The sequence below is a fragment of the Podarcis vaucheri genome (assembly GCF_965113315.1).
Source record: "Podarcis vaucheri genome assembly, chromosome: 2".
Taxonomy (NCBI): Eukaryota; Metazoa; Chordata; class Lepidosauria; order Squamata; family Lacertidae; genus Podarcis; species Podarcis vaucheri.
This window is the reverse complement of record NC_138760.1, coordinates 39,160,448-39,180,618: the sequence shown is the minus strand read 5'-3', so window position 1 is coordinate 39,180,618 and position 20,171 is coordinate 39,160,448. Positions and strand designations below refer to the sequence as shown.

At 43.7% G+C, this 20,171-nt stretch overlaps 1 protein-coding gene across 5 annotated transcripts in view; it reads right to left on the bottom strand.

Moving 5' to 3' along the window:
- Nucleotides 1–20,171, bottom strand: part of LLGL2 (LLGL scribble cell polarity complex component 2) — a 66,921-nt gene that overhangs the window by 9,798 nt on the left and 36,952 nt on the right. For all 5 annotated transcript variants that reach the window (XM_082203488.1, XM_082203489.1, XM_082203487.1 and 2 more), the window contains exons 9-19: nucleotides 19,601–19,655; nucleotides 18,587–18,741; nucleotides 13,167–13,384; nucleotides 11,142–11,209; nucleotides 8,875–9,028; nucleotides 8,636–8,740; nucleotides 6,267–6,559; nucleotides 4,297–4,435; nucleotides 2,913–3,063; nucleotides 2,622–2,738; nucleotides 675–841 (exon numbers count right to left, since the gene is read on the bottom strand). In XM_082203488.1, the coding sequence (XP_082059614.1) occupies nucleotides 675–841; nucleotides 2,622–2,738; nucleotides 2,913–3,063; nucleotides 4,297–4,435; nucleotides 6,267–6,559; nucleotides 8,636–8,740; nucleotides 8,875–9,028; nucleotides 11,142–11,209; nucleotides 13,167–13,384; nucleotides 18,587–18,741; nucleotides 19,601–19,655 (1,622 nt within the window). The remainder of the gene's footprint in view (nucleotides 1–674; nucleotides 842–2,621; nucleotides 2,739–2,912; nucleotides 3,064–4,296; nucleotides 4,436–6,266; nucleotides 6,560–8,635; nucleotides 8,741–8,874; nucleotides 9,029–11,141; nucleotides 11,210–13,166; nucleotides 13,385–18,586; nucleotides 18,742–19,600; nucleotides 19,656–20,171) is intronic.

The following is a 20,171-nucleotide window of genomic DNA, read 5'->3' as shown; positions in this document are numbered from 1 at the left end:
AACGTAAACAAGCTGCGTATTAAATCCTTCATTCATGCAAGAGCCATCCAATCTCCGGTCAATGCGTAATGAGTTTCCTGCTGCTGTGTTGCAGCATGCTTTAAGCCTAGCTGCCAAAAAGGAGCTGTGTAGTCTCTCTCCCGCCTTCAGCAGCAAAAAAGCCTGGATTTCTGACAGCGGCAAGGGAAGGAGTAGCTAAACTTTGCTGCCGATTTGCAAGCATCTCTCACATGGCTAGGTCGTATCAAGTCTGATTATCAGGGCTTGCAAATATCAATCCTCAGATACATAAAAATAAGCAGAGCGCCGGTTTGCAGTCAAAATCCCTGAACAGAGTCTTTTTTCCTTAGCCCAACTCTGCCACTTTCTAGAGAAGCATCTATGGGCAGAATATCAAATTCAGGAGTAGGGAAAGTGTATCATAACTCTATGATCTGCTCAGGTGGCAGGGAAGGTTGGAATCTTTGCAAACTTCCAAGCATACAGTATGCTTTTCCACCTCCCCAAATCTGAACATGCCCTTCAGCAAAGGTGACAACCAAGTATCACCTCAAAACAAGCAAATTCCAAGAAGGATCTGCAAGGGGAAATGAATCCCCATACTATAATTTCTCTGGCTGCTCTATTCCAATAGGCAAAGAGCATGCATATACACAAGAGTGCTATTGTGTTACCTTAAGCTGCTCTTCCGACACCACGAGAAGCTGGTGGCTCCCTTGCATGTTGGGACTCTTGGAAAGGTCATGGGCCACTTCCAGCGGCTCTGGAAGGGGAGTGCTCTGGCCATCCAGAACAACGATCCCGATAACAGGAGCTCTGTGCATGAGCTGGATCTCTTTCGCTGGAGAGACAGCAGAAAGCACGCGCCAAATGAGGCAGGAGGTTTGGTTCAGAGACAAGGCACACTTTCTTCTTGCAGAACCCAGCTACCATGCTGGACATACAAAGGGCAGCAGAGAGGAAATATTGGACTGAACCCAGTGTTGCACGTCAGCACTGGACCCAATCCATTGTGGTTAGAGATTCGGATTAGGAGTGGGGAGACACAGGTTTAAATTCCTACTCTGCCATGAAGCTCATCGGCTGACTTGAGGCCTGTTACTATCTCTCAGCTTAACCTACCACACAGGGTGGTTGTGGCAAAAAGGAACTACGTATGATACTCAAAGCTCCTTGGAAGAAAGGTTGGATACAAATACAATACAGTGGTACCTCGGGTTACAGACGCTTCAGGTTACAGACTCCACTAACCCAGAAATAGTACCTCAGGTTAAGAACTTTGCTTCAGGATGAGAACAGAAATCGCACAGTGGTGGCAGCGGGAGGCCCCATTAGCTAAAGTGGTGCTTCAGGTTAAGAACAGTTTCAGGTTAAGAACGGACCTCCGGAACGAATTAAATTCTTAACCAGAGGTACCACTGTACACACATAAGCATTAAAAAGTGATTGAGTTTAGAGGAGAACTGAAGTATTTAAGCTGTGATGCCGCATAGAAACTGCATAATTATTTTTTTGGGTGCAGTCAAAAAGCCACTTTTTACACTGTACAAAGGCAACTATAGGTATTGAGGGGACGGGACAAAATGAAGGTCAGGGTCTAGTGGTAGATCTCTAGATGATTAGCGATGATAAACAAGAGTTCCTGGCTCCCAGTTGCTTCACCACAAAGACAAAACAACTATTTCTGGCTACATAAGACTGTGAAATGCAGAAAACCAAACCAGGAGACATTTTTTGTGACACCACTGAGCGCTCAGTTCAGTTCCAGCACTAAAAACAAGTTCCTAGGCTGAGAATGTGCTCAAAGATGCCCTAATTTGTTTTGTGTTTTAATCCTTCATATCTTTTACACTTTGCTTTGCTTGGTGGGTTTCTGTAAAAGACAAAGCAGCTCTGGACTTTGCCTACTTCTGTATTGGAGGTTGAACTGCGATTAATGGCACATGAAGCCAAAGGGGAAGCTGCCGAGCCACCTTCCTTAGATCCGTAAGGAAAATACACATAACCGTCCTATAGATATGGTTACGGAAATTAATTCCATCTCTTATGTCTGGCTGGATGACCCTCCTGACTTTTAAACACGAAATATTTTCCAGATTTTTGTGACCAGAGAGAAACATTTACAAACAGCCCTTGGGCTTGTTTTATGGTGTGTTAAGGACTTTTCCAAAAAAGTACAGAGGCTAAAATGAAATAAAAACTGTTGCCCAAGCTCATAACATTTCTAGGTAGGTGTTTATGTACAAGACCGTTTCCTTCAGAAAACCACATTATTTACCAAAAAATGCTGTTCCTAAAAGAATCAGAGCACATGCCTGCGGGCTGGTACAGTCCTGCAGTAAAATGTTTTGCTCTTCCAGAATGCGCACACAGATTCTGACACCCTACTCCACAATCAGCACTACGGCTTCTCAAGAGTCAGGTGGTGGGAAGCGTGCAACCTTCTGGATGTTGTTGGACTCCAACTCCCATCAGCCCCAGTCCAGCATGGCCAACAGGCAGAGGATGATGGGAGTCTCTGTGGTTTCATCGCCAGGGCATTTTACAAAGGTACCTTCAATCCTAAATCTGGGGGGCAGCTATTTAATCTAAATCGAAAGTCGTCTGATCTTTTCACTCACCCTGCTCTGCTCGGACAGGCTCATCCATTCTTCTCTCGGCTGGAGGAACACGCAGACAGAAGGCATAGACTGTGCCCCCATTGGTGCCAGCCCATAAGGAGGGGCAGTGCCGGGAACCTGGACCAGAGATAACAAAGCCCATAAGCCAAAGTTTCACATATCGCCAAGGGAAAGCAAGCAAGACCATTCCTTATAACCCCCAGGCCAGACGTTGCTGGTTTTATCTACCCATGTACATTACTTTGTGGGTGTAATATATTGTTCAAGCACATAGAAGCTGGTCTTACTCACTGTCTCGTAAGAAGGTGTCGGCAAAATACAAGGTGCGAACGAAGCCAGTGAAAGAGTCCTCTGCTGACCGCGCTTCAATCTTCCGCTGGACAGGAGCTAGCTCTATCTCCTGCAACGCATCATGATCATGCCTGGAAATTCCCTCTTGTACCTGCCCACAAAACAAAAACGAGAACTAAGCAAGCAACCCCTTTTCGTTTGTTTTATTAGATTCCTTACCTGCCCTTTACCGTAAGGTCCCAGGGCAGGTTGCAACAGAAAAAAATATACATTTATAAAAGCAAATAAAACAGTTACAGCCATGAAACAGATAAAAACCATTCCATACAGAAAATGGAAACAATTCCAACAATGCAAACAGCAGTTAAAATAGTTCCAATATAAGCACAGGTTGAGATAAAGATCTGTGCTTTAAAGGCCAGAAGAAGGAGGTCTGCAGTAGGTGTCAAAAAGACAACAGACATTGCCTAATACATAAGGGAGACCATTGCAAAGTGTAGAGACCACCACAGTAAAGGCCTGATTCAATTTAGCATCTCTCAAGTGGGCAGATAATGAGATTAGAATGATAAAATGGCATCTTTAAATATATACAAACACACACACCATACTTTTCCGTGTATAAGACTAGGGTTTTTTTATTATTAAAAAATGATGTTCAAAATTGTGGGTCGTCTTATACACGGATAAAATCTCCCCCCATTTTCTCAATTTCGAGTCCGCAAAAATAGAAGGCGTCTTATACATGGGGGGGGGGGGGTTATACAGTAATATGCATGTTAGCTGGTGTCAGGTGGTTTTAATAAAAAGAAGTCAAGCCAGTTCCAAAAAAAGCCATTTCTTATAGGGATGCTTGCTTTGAAGAAGAGAAACTATTTTTGAAAAATAGAATGCTTTAAGGCCATGTAATGAATCCTTTTGCACCTCTTTATGATGGCAGAAGACTAAGGTTGCCGTACTCCAGGAAACCGGCACAATTCTCCTCCAAAAGGATTAGCCTATAGCTGCCCGAATCTCCTCCTCATATGACATATCAATGCCATGAGTGGCAAGGCTGAGATCCAATACTGTACAAGGGGGCTTTTTCTAACGTCATGAGTGGCACCAGAGCTTTGCTGAATACAGTGGAACCTCGGGTTAAGAACTTAATTCGTTCTGGAGGTAAATTCTTAACCTGAAACTGTGCTTAACCTGAGGTACCACTTTAGCTAATGGGGCCTCCTGCTACCGCTGAGCAATTTCTATTCTCATCCTGAAGCAAAGTTCTTAACCCGAGGTACTATTTTTGGGTTAGCGGAGTCTGTAACCTCAAGCATCTGTAACCTCAAGCATCTGTAACCCAAGGTACCACTGTACGTGAAGCCGAGACAGCGCAGCCCCTCACCTCTGCAGTTCGTCGCTTTCTGTTAGACACCCTGCTCCTTCGCATTCGTCGGAAGGACTGGCGGAGGGACTTCTTTAAAGACTTCACTCTGGAAAGAGGGCCTTCCAAGGCCAGTTGGTCACTGGGATGCAAGGTACACCTAGAAGGAAATTAACAGGGTTGGCTCAGTTTCCCTTTTTACACCAAACTGTTTTTTGGTCAAGTTGCACCCACACATTGGAAGCCCATTAAGAGAGTTATCACATTTTGCAGCACAGAGGTCTGAAATACTGTGCACAGGCATTGGCAAGGCCTTTAGTTGCTTTGCATCAGGGGTAAGAAACTGTAGTCCTGCAAATACTTGTTGGACTGCAGGTCTCATAATCCCTGCCCATAGGCTATGTCTGATGGGATTTGGGAGCCCAACATCATCTGAGGTGGCAACCCCAGATGTAAAGCAACATGGGACAATGCTGCTGCTTTTTGCCTGCAGTTCTCAAGCCAGGCAAGAGAGCATTCAGAAAACCAGAACTATTCTAAACTGCACACTTTATATTGTTCACAGTATTTGCTTTTGTGAAATGTTGGCAATTACTAAAGTTTTCCTAGAAGGCTCTAAAGGTATTCCATCAGTAAAATCCATTTCAGTGTTTCTCAACAGCCCTGAGGATTCAAAGTAAATCTGATGGTGTGTTTTTGTTTTCCTTTTCAAAAACAGTGCTACATGTAAGATTTCACACTGCCTTGCCCTTACATTCCACAAGGATTAAACTATTTAGGATTTACGTGGCACTTTAAATGCAGAACTTTGATGATCTTTATCACTCTGTAGGACACACCAGTATTAATTTCACGGAAGTGTACTCCGCCCTGTAACATTTGTGGGGAAAACCTTCTCCCCATAATGATCAGGAGGAAGGGAGGGCTCAGCCTCCCTTTGTCCCCAAGGCAACAAAAGGGAGAAGAGAAGACCTTTGGACTTCAAGAGAGCACGCCTGCCTGAGCCCAATAGTGTTGACTAAGCTGTGGTCAGGAAACAACTTCCTGCTTTGGAGTATAGTAATCCTCGGCCGCCAGGGATGGATCCCAGCATTTTGTGGTGGCTAGGAGGAAGGCAGAGTTCTCTCCACCTCCCAATTCCTGAATATGTTGGGGGTACCTGCTGCCTACCTATCCCCACACAAATGGGGCTTTGTAGCTTGAGAGAAAAGTCAAGAAAGAGCCAATATGACAGAAGCGTACAACATGACGCATGGTGCTCGTATAGAAAAAGTGGATGAGGAAGTTTTTCCTCCCTCTCTCCTATAACACTAGAACTCAAGGACATGCAGAGAAGCTGAACGCTGGAAGATCCAGGACAGACAAAACAACTTAACACAGTGCGTAATTAAAACTATGCAACTTGCTCCGGCAAGACGCCATGAGGGCCACCAACTTGGGTGGCTTTAAAAGAGGATTAGATAAATTCAAGGAGAGGGATAAGGCGATCAGTGGCTACTAGCCATGACAGCTCTGCTCTGTCTCCACTGTCGGAGGCAGTGTGCTTTTGAATGCCACTTTTCAGGAAACTGCAGGCAGGGAGAGCGTCACTGTGTCCAGCCCTGCTTGCAAGCTTCCCATGGCATCTGGAGGGCCACTGTGAGAACCTGCTTAAACGATCAGGAGAAGCTATTGCAGATCTAAGCCTAAGGCTGGGAGGAAAATGCTTTGCCTAAGTAATTTCCTGCCCAAACTGAGATTTTTATCCAGGACTTCCAGGTCACTGGTTGAACCCTTAGCACTATGCCTCACCAGTCTGGCAGGAAAACCCTGTTTAAGCACATGGCTTTTGAAAATGGCTGGACGTTCAATGCAAGACTTTCACCTAAACCCTACACTGTGTCAGGAATACAATTTAAACATTATATCTATCTATCTATCTATCTATCTATCTATCTATCTATCTATCTATCATCTATCTATCTATCTCAATCATGAAGTAACCCCCTTACTTGACAAAGACCAGCCGCTTCTGCTGATGATCAAAGAGCCCAAAACCATGGCTTGTGCCAAAGGCTACGAGTTTCCATTCCGAGTGAAGGGCCAGCGAAGTGACCACAGCTGGCGGCTGACACTGGACCAAGACAAAGGGCTGGAAGCCTGGCTCAAACCGAACAGGCCCATCTTTAGTTTTGAGTCGCTCATGACCTTTCCACCTATAGCCTTCCTGATCCTGGAGGAGGTCTGCCTCTGAATGGTCAACCACCTGCTCTGCTTCTTCGTCATTTAGCTCCATTACGAGTACCTGGACGGGGCAGGGTAGGGTAGGGAAAAGGGAGAAGGTCATTCAGAACTGTGTTTTGAAACCTTAGCATTGCAAAACCCACAGAGTTTGTGCAAGAACGAAGGCCAGGACAAATGCATTTCCTCCTCTGGGCCTTTACCCCCGAAAGCACTGAGGAATACTTTTGCATTTCACCTATATCCTTCCTCGCTGGTTTTTCAACATCACGTCAGCAGCAGGGGAGTTCTAGCTAACCCAATTCACTTTTTGATTAAGTGTATGAACACCCTCCTGCAGCGTGATGCACTTTGAAGTAAAACAAAAGAAAAGAGGTTGTAGGCTTATGTAATTATGCAACAGAGGCAGTCATTTACCAAGTGGCTCTTGTAGCACACTGTGAATCTAAGAAGCATTAGCAGTCTTATTTCAATTTATTTCTACCCCACCTTTTCAGAAACTTTCAAGGCAGCTTTTGAAAGTGATAGGCACAACATATAATCAAAAGAAGCAGCAAAACCCAAATACAATGGAATGTAAGGACAACACCACTTTAAAAAGCAACAGAAACAACCACCGTTCATGAATATCATATCACTTAACTACTTGGCAAAAATAGTCTTTATGTTTCTGCCCTGCAGCAATGCTAAATCTATCCACTGCTTTCATTTATTTTTGACCTAATGTGGACAAGATTCTCTGCCCACAGCTTTGGCAGGACATTTTGCTTGAGAGGCCTGGCAGTTATATGTATAACAGACTGAGCTACCCATTTGGTTCATGATGATCTGCACTCACCCATTCGAAGTCTTTAAAGAGCAGCAGAAGAGTCATAATTCAGAAAACTACATGCTGCTTCTTTCTCATCACAGGTGGGTTGGGCAAGTTGCTAGCCCTGAGGCAAAGCAGCTCGTTTGGCAATCCAATGTGAACTGACATTTGCGGCCAATGCCCACATGACTCAAGCAGGCGTGTTGTTTTGGTTTTTTGAAAGAGCAGCATGACTCTTACAAGTGCAGTGGGAATCTACTCTGAAGAGTGTGTTTCGGATGCCAGGAGCCGGTGTATATTATTATTATTATTTATTTTGATTTATTACCTGCCCTGACCTTAAGATTCCAGAACAGGTCACAGCAATTTAAAAATGCAACATTGAAGGTGATCTGATACAGTTGAAAGTTAAGAAAGCCAAAAAGAAGAAGAGTGGTCGCATCACAGCTGAGAGCCCAAGGGCAAGTTGTAACTATCTTCTAACCTGAATTAAGGCTCTATGAAAAGCTTTGCATTTCGCAGGAGAAGACATGCATATTTGTCCCCATCCCCCCCCCATTGACATAGATGAACTTCTTTATCTAATTATATGGGGCAGAGCATCTGTGAACCCTGTCTTCCACAGTATAAACAGCAACAAAAACTTTCAATAGGCCAGTGGTGTTGAGGCAGGAATTGTCAAAATGTCTCCCATGGAAAGGGCCACTCTATCCCAAATCAGTAATTCAAAACTAAGGATTCTCCTTGGTGCTCTCTGACAGGGAATTAAAGAGCAGAGATAGAAAAAAATTAAGTTGCAAGCTGGAAACTAGCCCAGAAAGTTTGCATTGTCAGCACAGCCCACTGACTAGTGGAATGGTTCGCCTATTATCAACTTAGCGACTTAATCTTCCCTACTTGTATACAGACATTGCCGCATATACAGACATATATACACACATTCCTACTATATATACTACTACCAGGATCCAGCTGGCCAAGACACACAATGATTTAGAGAGCGAACAAATTCAAATTGAAAACCCAAAGATGAACAAGCCAGAACAACAGCTTAATTAGTGATTGGCTGCATAGCTGGCAGTTACAACGGTGTAGATGGTACAAAATACAAGGCAGAGAAATTTGCACATGACGGTATCTGAACATGTACAGAATGCCTCCTACACACCGCAGATCACTAGGATTGGGAGAATAGTTAATGTAGAACACAGGGCATAACATGCAGGGAAGTTCAAACTCTTGCCTTTCCCAAATGATGGGGGCAAAAGGTAAAGTAAGGTCTGTGTTACTGGATACAGTCCAACAGTCTATCCAAGTGCATTTCTGTACCTGCCCTGCTGTTCCTGCCACAGCCAAGTAGCTACTGTATTTGCACAAGAAGATCTTCTGGATGCCAAGTCTGGGGTCATCGCTGTAAGGGTCAAAGGAGCCAACCTAGCAGGGCAGACAGGCAAGAAAGAAAATACCATATCAACACAAATCAAGGCGTTCTGCAGGGCAGCTTCTCTGCCGCTCAGTTCAGCAGGCCTTGGCTTCGGAAGGTTTAAGCTGGGCCACGGACTCCTCACCTTGCGCAGCGGAGGCCATTCATCCTCCCCCATCTGGTTCAGATTGTCATTGGGATCAGCATCCGTGAGGAACACTCTCACCGTGCTCAGCTTATACAGGAGGTTCAGACAAACACCGGACGCGTTCCAGAATCGTACTGTGCCATCCTCATGCCTGATGGGGGGGGGGGAGAGAAATGAAGGTGGTAAGCAGATTACACCAGCGGCACAGCTTACTTTCCAGGTAAGTGAACACACTGAACATGAGCCACTGAAATCCTTTTGGACTAATTATTTAAATATAGATAGGCCAGGCGGCTACAAAACTTTCCTCCTTCGTGATCCCTTTTCTACGCTGACTTGACTGCTGGAGAACTGATGCACACCAAAGGGGACTCCGGTGGAGTGAACAGCCAACTCACACATACAGAACCTCACTGCGGCCTAGTACAAAGAAAGACTATATACCCAGAACCACAACCCTGTGTCTGCACATTGCAAGGCAATATCTGCAATGGTGGGCAAAGGGTCTTTCAGGGAAGCTTGCCTGCCACTGCTTCCAAGCCCACCAGGGAAGCCTAGACTTTTAGAAGACATCTGAAGGCAGCCCTGTTTAGGGAAGCTTTTAATTTTTGATGTTTTATCGTGTTTATAATATTCTGTTTGGGAGCCGCCCAGAGTGGCTGGGGAAACCCAGCCATATGAGTGGGGTATGTATGTATGTATGTATGTATGTATAAATAAATAATTATTGTTATTGTTATTATTATTACTACTATTACGACAACTATTACTACTAACTACTGGACTTTCCTGAAGTTCCTGACTTTTTTGAAGACTACCACCCAAGGCAGTTAACTGCTCTCCATATATGTTTCCACACAAACTTAAGCTATTAATATTTTTGTCAGGCTGAAAGAGCTTTAGTTCCTTGTGGCTAATGCTCTAAAAAGGCTCTTGTTAGGTCCAGCTTAGTGAAGTCAACTTAAAGAACATGCATTGCAGCGAGCGTTTAAAATAAATCTTGACAGGAATAATCTGATGGGCATGCACAGAAATGCGTTCGCAGCCGCCTAATTAGATCCATGTTGTCTCCCATCAGTGGCCAGTTGACAGCAAGGACCACTCCATCAGCTCAGCTGGGACCAGATGCCATTTGGGCTCCTCCCCTCTCCTCAAGCAATCTCCTGTGGTGACCTTTCGGCTTGGTCATTCTTTAACAGTGTTAAACGGCTGGCACCTGACCTGGCTTTCCCCCCTCCTCCTACCATTTCCCTATCAGGCGCATCAACTTGGGGGGGGGGCGAAGACACCTCGGCTCCCTCAGTATTTGTTTTAAGGGGAACAGGCCCCCTCAATCTTGAGGTGGCCCTGTACACAACGTGTGATGACTTGTGTGTCGCAGTTCCAGTGGCTGGCTCCTCCAGAGCACTCTGCCTCCTCCATCACATCACCAATTTGCAGGGCAACCTGGCCCCTCTCTTCTCTATTGTATCATGCCTCTTACATCCACAGCCATTATTCCAAAACTGTAAAACCACGTTAATTTGCAGGGTGGTATACAAAGTGTTAAATAAGTAACTCAAAACACCACGCTGCGGCACTTGAGGCACCAAGCTTGCTTGGGTGAATCAACATGAATTCTCCCCCTGCATCACTGCTGCTTGAAATACACCAAGCGACATTCCAGAAATTAGCTTGTATCCCACTGGGTTTTACGGAAGTCTGGTGACGGGCTCTTACGTTCAATCCTCTCTCCACAACATCAGTACATTCGGTTCTCAGGGACACCGAGTATTCTAGCTCCTGTATGCTAATGTTATCCTTTTAGCATGGCTGGCAGGATGCCTGGACCATTAATTGGGAGAATCTTATCAGGGATCTTGACAGGAAACCTCTTTTGTCCTTGCAGGAGTATTAAGGATACATATATTTTAAATTCCGGGTGAAAAGTAGCAACGAAGTCCTATTCAGCATATAGAGAAAGGCATATGGAGGGGCAAAACGAAACGATTGTTCCATCCCATCCACTTGATGTGAGACTTTTTATACACATATACGCACACAAACCGGTAATGTTTTGGAACTTTCTGCCTTCAGAAGAGTTCATTACCATTGAAGTGTTAAATACCCAAGTTCAAAAAGGTAATCAGTTTAATGGCTGTTGCACAAATGATGATCCTCACACGCTGTATTAGACTGACTTAAGCAGAGGTGGAAACAAAACATGAGGTCAGAAGGTCCAGAATGGTAACCACCAGAGGAAGAACGTCTGTTTTCATACCTACCCAGTAAGTAGCAAGTCTCTCTGGGGAGGATCTGGAGCCTTGCTGGTGCCTCCATTAATTGGCCATTGCTAGGAAAACAGAAATTGGGACAGAATGGATGCAAAGTTGGAAGTACATATGCAATGAAGACAGAGGGAGCAGGAAAGCATTGAACACCAAATCTATGCAGATTAAGTTTTGTTTGGATTAAGGCATACATTCTTAAGGTTTTACTAGCCAATTTCCTTATGCTAAGGTTTAATATAAGATGGGGAGGAATCCATTAACCTACATTTTTTTTTCTGTCAGCAGCTGCTGCTGCTGAAAGCTTGTAAATATTTGCAAACTGTAACTATGGGGCTTTCTGAAACCGAACCCATATGAACTGCAACTTTGTCAGGGTGCAGAATACAGTGGTACCTCGGGTTACATACGCTTCAGGTTACATACGCTTCAGGTTACAGACTTCGCTAACCCAGAAATAGTACCTCAAGTTAAGAACTTTACCTCAGGATGAGAACAGAAATCACGCGGCGGCAGCGGGAGGCCCCATTAGCTAAAGTGGTGCTTCAGGTTAAGAACAGTTTCAGGTTAAGAACGGACCTCCAGAATGAATTAAGTACGTAACCAGAGGTACCACTTGATTGTCTTCAAGTGTTCTGATCTGTCAGTAGTGTACAAAACGTGTAAAATTTGCTTGTCTGCACCTAGATGTGAGCTCAAAGCCAGAGTCCTTTGCAATGGAGGGAACCAGAAATCTAGATTAGGGTGGGGTGCACAGAAGCTGCCTTAAAACAGAGATCAGAAGAATGGTTCTTCTAGCTGCACTGTCTTGCAGTGGCTCTCAGGGTTTCGGAGAAGAGATGCCCAAGACTGAACCTAGGAACTTCTGCATGCAAAACAGATCCTCAGTCCATGAGCCACAAACACCCCAAAATTAAAGTTATTAAATTTCTGAATTCTGTGACAAGTTGCGCAGGCAAACTAACAATATAATTCAGCATGTTTTCTTGTGCAGTACATTGCATCCTTCCTGCCCACCTAGCAGTTCGAAAGCATGTCAAGTGCAAGTAGATAAATAGGTACTGCTCCGGCGGGAAGGTAAACGGCGTTTCCGTGCATTGCTCTGGTTCGCCAGAAGCGGCTTAGTCATGCTGGCCACATGACCTGGAAGCTGTACGCCGGCTCCCTCGGCCAATAAAGCGAGATGAGCGCCGCAACCCCAGAGTCGGCCACAACTGGACCTAATGGTCAGTGGTACCTTTACCTTTTACACTGCATTCTACACGTGTTTAACACTTCAGCAATTTCAACCATATGCTGTTGAAGGCCGCTCGTTGCAATCCCACAAATTAAAAGCAAGCAAAGCAGAGAGCTTTTTGTGGTGCGTTTTCCTAGCACAAAAAGAGCATTTAAGCTCTCTGTCTTGCTTGGGAAGCAAGGCCCTCTCGACGCACCAGGTCTGAGATGCCCCTGTGCAAGACGTCATGGGAACTTGGAAAAACCTGTGAGATCTCACTGGAGCACCCGAGGACCTCTGGAGTCAGTGAACAGAGAAGGCCTTGCTCCCCAAGGAAGGCAGAGAGAGCTTATAAAATGCATTATTCCTAGAGTGCCCTCAGAGAAGCAGTGTGGTGTAATGGTTAGCATGCTGAGCTGGGACCTGGGAGATCAGGTTCAAATTCCCACCCAGTCATGAAAGCTATCTGGGTGACCTTAGGCTAGTCTCTCACAGCCTAACTTATCTCACAGGGTTCGTTACAAAGATAATAGGGGAGAAGAGCTACGTATGCCAATCTGATCTCCTTGGAGGGATAAGCAGGATATAAATGCAATAAATGAGATAAGCAAACAGATTTGGGTCTGGGGGCCATAATTATCTTTGAGTACTCAGGCTGGAATGCAAGATTACATCGCTGAAACGGCCTCATCCTTTGCTTGTGCCTTCTGTCTCTCAAGCGGGACTTCAGATGCAGTATGAAATCCAGTATTAATATGAAAGGGACTCGTTCATTCCGTTCCAACGTTCATGCATGCAAGTCATACCATATTAGAGAACTGGGAGTTCTGTTTACTCCCGGCACTGATGATCCTTTCCCATAACTTGAGAGGGATGTTGGAGACATGGTGGGAACATGTGATGGCTGAACAGTGAAGAGATGCCAGGTACGGGGGTTGGACCGATGGCCAGCTTGGAGACATCAAGTCTATGACTACTAGCTCTTCCTCTGCTAGAACCACCATGGCAGATGGGTCGTCAAATTCTGCAGGAAAAGGAATCAATAAATAGCCATCATTTCACTGGGGGAGAGGCAGCAGGGAGAAAACGATCGTGAAGTACTTTCATCAGCGGACACAAATAAGCAGCATGGTTTATCCAGGCTTGGGGCTGAGCAGTATTAGTTACATTATGGATCTTGAAATAATCACACAATTCCTCCCCTTCTCTACCCTTGTCTCTATTTTCATCCTTCTGGAAAGGATGAGACCGCACATCCCCTGGAAAAGAAACCAGCCAGGCCTGCCCCTGGCAAAGAGGAAAATATAGAGATGGTACTATATACATTTTATTTATTGAATTTCTATCTTTTCCTTTCTCCCAATGGAGGCAAATAACCAGGCAGCAAAACAATACAATTTTAAAAAGAGAAAGAAGACACGTATGTAAAATATTTTAAACGGATTAAGAACATATAAAATAACATATTTTCAAAAGCACATTATGCTTGTGGTTTCGTCAACTGAACCGTCTCTCCCATTTGTTCCAGGGCTCAAGTCAAAGTGTTGATTTCGGCCTTCAAAGCCCTTCAGCAGAACAATTTGCTTTCACGTGTGGCCACATGAAGTGGGAAACAGATTGCTCTGCTCAGTGGTTCACTCCAATTGCAGAAACTCTCTTCAAGGGAGCAAAGGTGGACTTTGGTCTTTCAAATTTCAGTGGTGCATTGTGAGACCAAAATTCGGTGTCCCTACCTTTCATCTTCCATTCTGCTCATGCACTGCATCATAGTTATAGCACCCCCCTCGGCTTGGTGCCCAGTGCGAGGGAACCAACCGCACTGCCCTAAATCTGGCTCTGAAGGGAGGCCCAACTAGAGCTTAATCTAGTGTCATTTAGGCAAAAATATTTTATTTTCCCAGTCAAAAAAGTAGTTTCAAAAGCTTTACGCAGAGTAGAGCCATTGAAATTCATTAACTTAGGCATGTTTATTAATTCCAGTGGGTTTTACTCTGTGTCAAACTTAGCTGATGGGCTCCCCACCCTGCAATCATCTGTGCTTTGTTTTTAAGCTGCTTTGAATTTTTGTTTTTACTCCCGCTTCCTTTATGCTGCTCTTTTATATTATGGTGTTTCCATGTCTGCTTTCATCTTTGCTGTATTGAAATGTTCACTTTGAAAGTTGCCTGGAAACCTGCTGAAGGGCAGGGTATAAATTCTTCAAAAACAACAACAAAGTGCACGTCTGTGAAGCGCAAGTTTTATTTTTCTGCCCAATCCAAGTTCCTGTGGTGCAATCACCAACACCCCTAATAGGCCATTTATGTGCTTTATCCAAGATTATCTATGGAGTAAAAAATGTCACGTGAAATGACCGTGAACTGGAAATCAAGGACCCGATGCAAGCAGGTGGGCTATGTGACTCTTTTCATCTGCCATCCTTTAATGGGTAAAAGACAGGCTGCATTGTGCATGCTCAGCAGTGACCCAGTTAGTTGTATGTTAGACCATTTCTAGGAACTTAGGCCAATCCCAGCAAAGTAAGCTGCTTAAAATGTAGCAGCGTTGCTGGTTCTGAGAGCAGTTGATCCGTTTGAGAACAAGAAGAATTTCATTACAAACAGAAAGCCGCTTCTGCAGCCGGCTACAGAAACTCATCACTGCTCTGCTTTTGGAAAGCAAAATGCACAATGTGTCACAGAATCACATGTCGTATTGTTTTCTGTTATAAATGAACTTGGCAAAAGGTGGCTCCTCCAACATGGAGATGCACAGCACCTTTACAACAAAAAGAAGACGTCACGGTGCATTTTAAACTAATGGAAGTATTACAGTAATTTAAAATGGATAGAGGCAATTCGGCAAGCGCTTGTCTGCACCGAGTTAATGCATACTGTTGGGTGTGCTTCCAGAAGGCTGTTCCTTGAAACGAAACAAAAAGCCTCCTCCTAAATGTCCCTTTAATAATAATTTATTATTTATACCCCGCCCATCTGGCTGGGTTTCCCCCGCCACTCTGGGCGGCTCCCAACAGAATACTAAAAACATGATAAAACATCAAACATAAAAAACTTCCCTAAACAACTTCCCTTTATGTTTTATCATTTCAGTATTTGTCATTTTAAAACCACGTGTAGGTTTTAAGGGAGTAGGACTGCATGTTTTAAACTTAAAGCAACTAATATCTTCTGATAAGACTTTTAAAAAATGGTCCCAATTACCGGTACCTCACAGCAGATTATATACATTAACAGAGGTATGAACCACTATGTTAAGAAAAGCACATAGGACAGAATGTCTCTTTTGATGTATGCACCTATATTGCAGTGCAGGCACAGTCCAACAGAAGGGTGCAATTTGCTTGAAATGTGTTGCTTATACTCATAAGCAAATTTAGCCAATCAATGAACAGGCACCACTCATACGGGTAACAGACTAAAACTGCAATCCTACACACACTTATTTTGGAAGCAAGCACCATTGAAAACAGCGGGACTTGCTTCTGAGTAAACATACAAATGACTCTCTAATCAGGAGAGAGCCTTTGTAAAGAGCTGAACACCCTGTTCCTTTTAAAGAAAGGTTCTTCAGCATCTGTTGCCACAGACAATTTCTACACTGCCCATAGATACTGTGATCCATCATATAGGGCTGGAATGTGTGAATAATCAAATAATATGGGGATGCCAGGTATACTAATCAAGTGTCTCTTTATTTATTATACATGCTAGCCTTTTGTTTTCTATGGAACATTAAGCTATGGGGCTTTGTGGGAGGGCAGAATCCAACTAATTTGTTCTACCAGCAGAAGGAATTCCACTTGCACAAAGGAATTTCCCTTTCTCCCATGTGCATCTCACACCTGCTGCAAATCTGCTCTGGAGGGTTGGGGAAAAACCCATAACAGATTTAGGGGGTCCATGGGGGGGCAGTGTTCCACTATGCAAGCAGAAACCCTTGTGCTGACAGAACAAATTAGTTGGATACTGCCCCCAGTTTTCACATTTCAGCATAAGGTAAAGGTACCCCTGACCATTAGGTCCAGTCGCAGACAACTCTAGACAGCTTTATTGGCTGAGGGAGCCGGTGTACTGCATCTGGGTCATGTGGCCAGCATGACTTAGCCGCTTCTGGCGAACCAGAGCAGCGCACGGAAATGCCGTTTAGCTTCCCGCCGGAGCGGTACCTATTTATCTACTTGCACTTTGACGTGCTTTCGAACTGCTAGGGAGGGATAAAAGCTTAAGACAACTTATTTGGAACCCCCTATTTTCAAAATTTCCAAGCACCAAGTGCTTTGAAAGTTAATGTTGCTAGCAAAGTCATCTTTGCTGAGCATAGTTGATCGTGTATCCTTTTCATTGGAAGTTGCCAAGTAGTAGCACAAAGCAATCTCAGAGAGTCGTTTCTAATGGTGCATTTAGTACCGAGGCAGAGACAGCAGGCATACATTGAACTCCAGCTATAGTAGCAAACCAATTGCAAAAAAAGACTGCTTTCTGCCCTTCCAGCCCCACTTACTGGAAAAGATAGAAGCCCTGCTCTTGTGTTATGAAGAGGACAGGAAAAGCAGCCATTTACACACAAATGACACGATACAAAGCATTTCTGTACTCCACCTCTCCAGTTACATAACACATTGTAAGAAGTCACCCCAAATGATCAGCTCTGAAAGCATCTTGCCCACAGCACGGACACTCGGTAAGTGAAAGAATAGCTTCCCAACACCACCAGAGCCATTACATAAGCATTACACATTAACCTAAGTGGATTTGGTGCACAATGAGTGGCCCACTCTCACACTCTGTTGAGCGAAGGAAGGAGCATGTGAGGTGAGCCAAGGCAGATTCCCATTAGGCTTAAGCGGTCAGTTACAGGGAAGCTGGCCAACCACAGGAACCTCAGATGACTGAACGACTTCCTGGGCTAAGCCTGCAGCAGTTGCAGCACTTCCTTCTTCAGTTCCTGTATGCCCTGTTGCACACGTGGCCTGTGTGAACAGCTGTGCAACAACAAGTTGGGAGACAATCACTCAGACCCAAAATGCTGAGGAACTCCACCTAACACTACTCCTCTTGCCCAGAAGCAATCTTAGGCTTGCCAATCAGAAGGTCGGCAGTTCGAATCCCCGTGACAGGGTGAGCTCCCATTGCTCTGTCCCAGCTGCTGCCAACCTAGCAGTTTGAAAGCACGCCAGTGCAAGTAGATAAACAGGTACCACTGCAGCAGGAAGGTAAAATATTGTCCTTTCACCTTAAAAGTCTGTTTTCATGGACAAGGAGAACAGGGCTGACTTCCTTCTCACTAATAGCCATGTGTTTGTAAAACTAAATGAGTCATATGCCTACAGTGATGCAGTTTCAGCACACGTGGAAAACTTACCTGTTTACTGAAGTGTTTGCTATGGATGCCAGCCGTTTGTCCCAATCTGTTTAGTTAAGCTTTGTGCTGACTTTTAATGCCGCTGGATTCTATTGTTTAATGGATTTTACAGTAAACCACTCTGAGCACTTTTCATAACAGTGTATAAATAATTTCAAGAAATTGATACACATGTCGGAAAGTAATTAAGGGCAGCACTGCAGATGCAATCTATGAAGAATCTCTAGTGTAATAGTGGGTAATCTGTGGTCCTCTAGATGTTGCTGAACTTCCAGCTTATACGGAATATTATGGTGCTGGTGCTGGCTGGAGTTTAGACTTAGTGTTGCTGTGTTTATAATGGATATATGGTTTTACACCTGTTTTATATTCCTGCTTAAATTACACTGTATGCTGTGTTGTTAGCCAAGAGGTATAAAAACTCTTAAACAAATAAGCTGCAGTCAGCATGGCTTATGGTCAGTGATGATGCGGGTTGTAGTTCAGTAATATCTACTTGATCTAGCAATATGAAACAGAATCCTACCCCCATGAAAGATTTCCAATGGTCATTTTTACAGCTGAAAGCTGTAATTGCTATCAAGGTTTTCTATATTTCTATCAAAATGCTTTACATTTTTAGCTCCCAAAAGATGGAGCCTATAAATACAAAACATCATTCCGTTTACTAGTTTACGAAAAAATAAAATACTGTAAAACAAAAAAATCCAACACACAACTAGTATTTCACAATGATCACCCAAATCTGGGCGCTAATAACAACACATTGGGTATTTCAACTCCAAGCAACCCCCAGAATCTGAACCCTCAAAGTAAAATGTAGTTCCAACTAAAGCTCCCCGAGAAATCAAAATCCGCCACATACCTGCAAGTGGATCTGCATTGGCAATAACAAAGAAGTCTATCACTCGCGATGTAAAGTCAAAGGCAGTTTGCTGATTGCCATAAACGACAGAAATGCTATGCCTGTCACCATAGCTGGCCCGTGGCATCCCTCCTTGAAATATAATGTAAGGAAGCCTTAGAGAAAAAGAAAATGTAACAGATATACAATTTAGGTACCTTCCTCCAACTTAAAAGCATTTCATGCTACAAGCTAACCAAACCACTGCAGAGACAGAATAATTCTCTCTTGTGGCAAAATGCATTCCCCTGAATCTTTAGAATTTCTCTTAAGTCTCCAGCAATCAGAGAAGCACAAATTTGCTACTTTAAAGTCCTAAGTGGCCTGGGCACAGGATCTCAAGGCCAGCTTTCACTACCCATCAATTAACATTGTCAAGCACCTTTCTCTCTGTGCCCCCTTCCCTCTTTCAAAAAGTCAGAACCGTGGTCAGCGGAGTGAGGGCCTTCTCCATGGTGGCACCCAAACTGTGGAACAATCTCCTTTAGCAGAATCACTTAGAACCAAATACATCATTTTTCAGATGTCTCAAGAAGTCCACCTGTTCTCTCATAATATTTAATATTACTGTGTTTGCTTTTTAACTGTTTTTATTTGCTGCTTTTATCTCCTTTTTAATTATATTGCTACAGATATAGAATGTTATTGCTTTAGGATTATTTGTTTGTAAGCCACCCAGGAAGGAATTTATGGTAAAATGTAAGATATAAATCCTAATTTATATATATATATAAAAAAACTATGACACTGTTATTGGATCCACTGTTAGTGGATCGAAAAGAGCAGGCAATTTCTAACTGCCCTTCCATTATGTGGATCAGCTTTCAGTGTTCAGATTATAAAGAGAGGACTTTTGCTGACACCTCAGTCATCTGCAGAATTTCTAGCAAGCAGCGGCTCAGCTCTTGTTACTAAAAGGTCACTCTAGAATCTTAGGAGAATGGGCAGCATTGTAATATCTGCCAAAGTACCTACCCGTTCTTTGTTGTTTGCCAGTAAATCTTGGAGATGGCCTTGCAAGGAAAAGGACCTACAAGGGCAGATTTTTAAAGAAGATGCCATGTTTTAAATAAATGCTTATTTTATTATATTGTTGTCAATTTATTATTTCTTTATGTATCGCTACCAGTGAAGCACTACAAAGCAATTTCACAATGCAATAAAGAAATATAAAAACCACTGCACATATAAAACCATTTCAAATCCAAGACAATTATTGCAGTCAAAAATCCACACAACTGAAAGTAGCTGGAGAATCTTTTAGTTTTATCATTTAACCTGACACGGCATGGCAGCACACCCCTAATTTTCCCATATGAAGGAGAAAGTGCTCATTACATAACTTTGCCCTGACAGCCTCGTCTTGCTATCCACACAGACAGTGCCATCAGAAGCACCATGAATACCTGTGTAATGAAGGTTGCTTATGAACCAAACAATGGAGAAACTACTTGTACTAAAAACAGACCAGTCACTAAAGACACCCCTAACAGTAGAAAGCCAACTATTTCCCACTGGCTCCTGCATTCCAAAGTCTGGAAAGCCA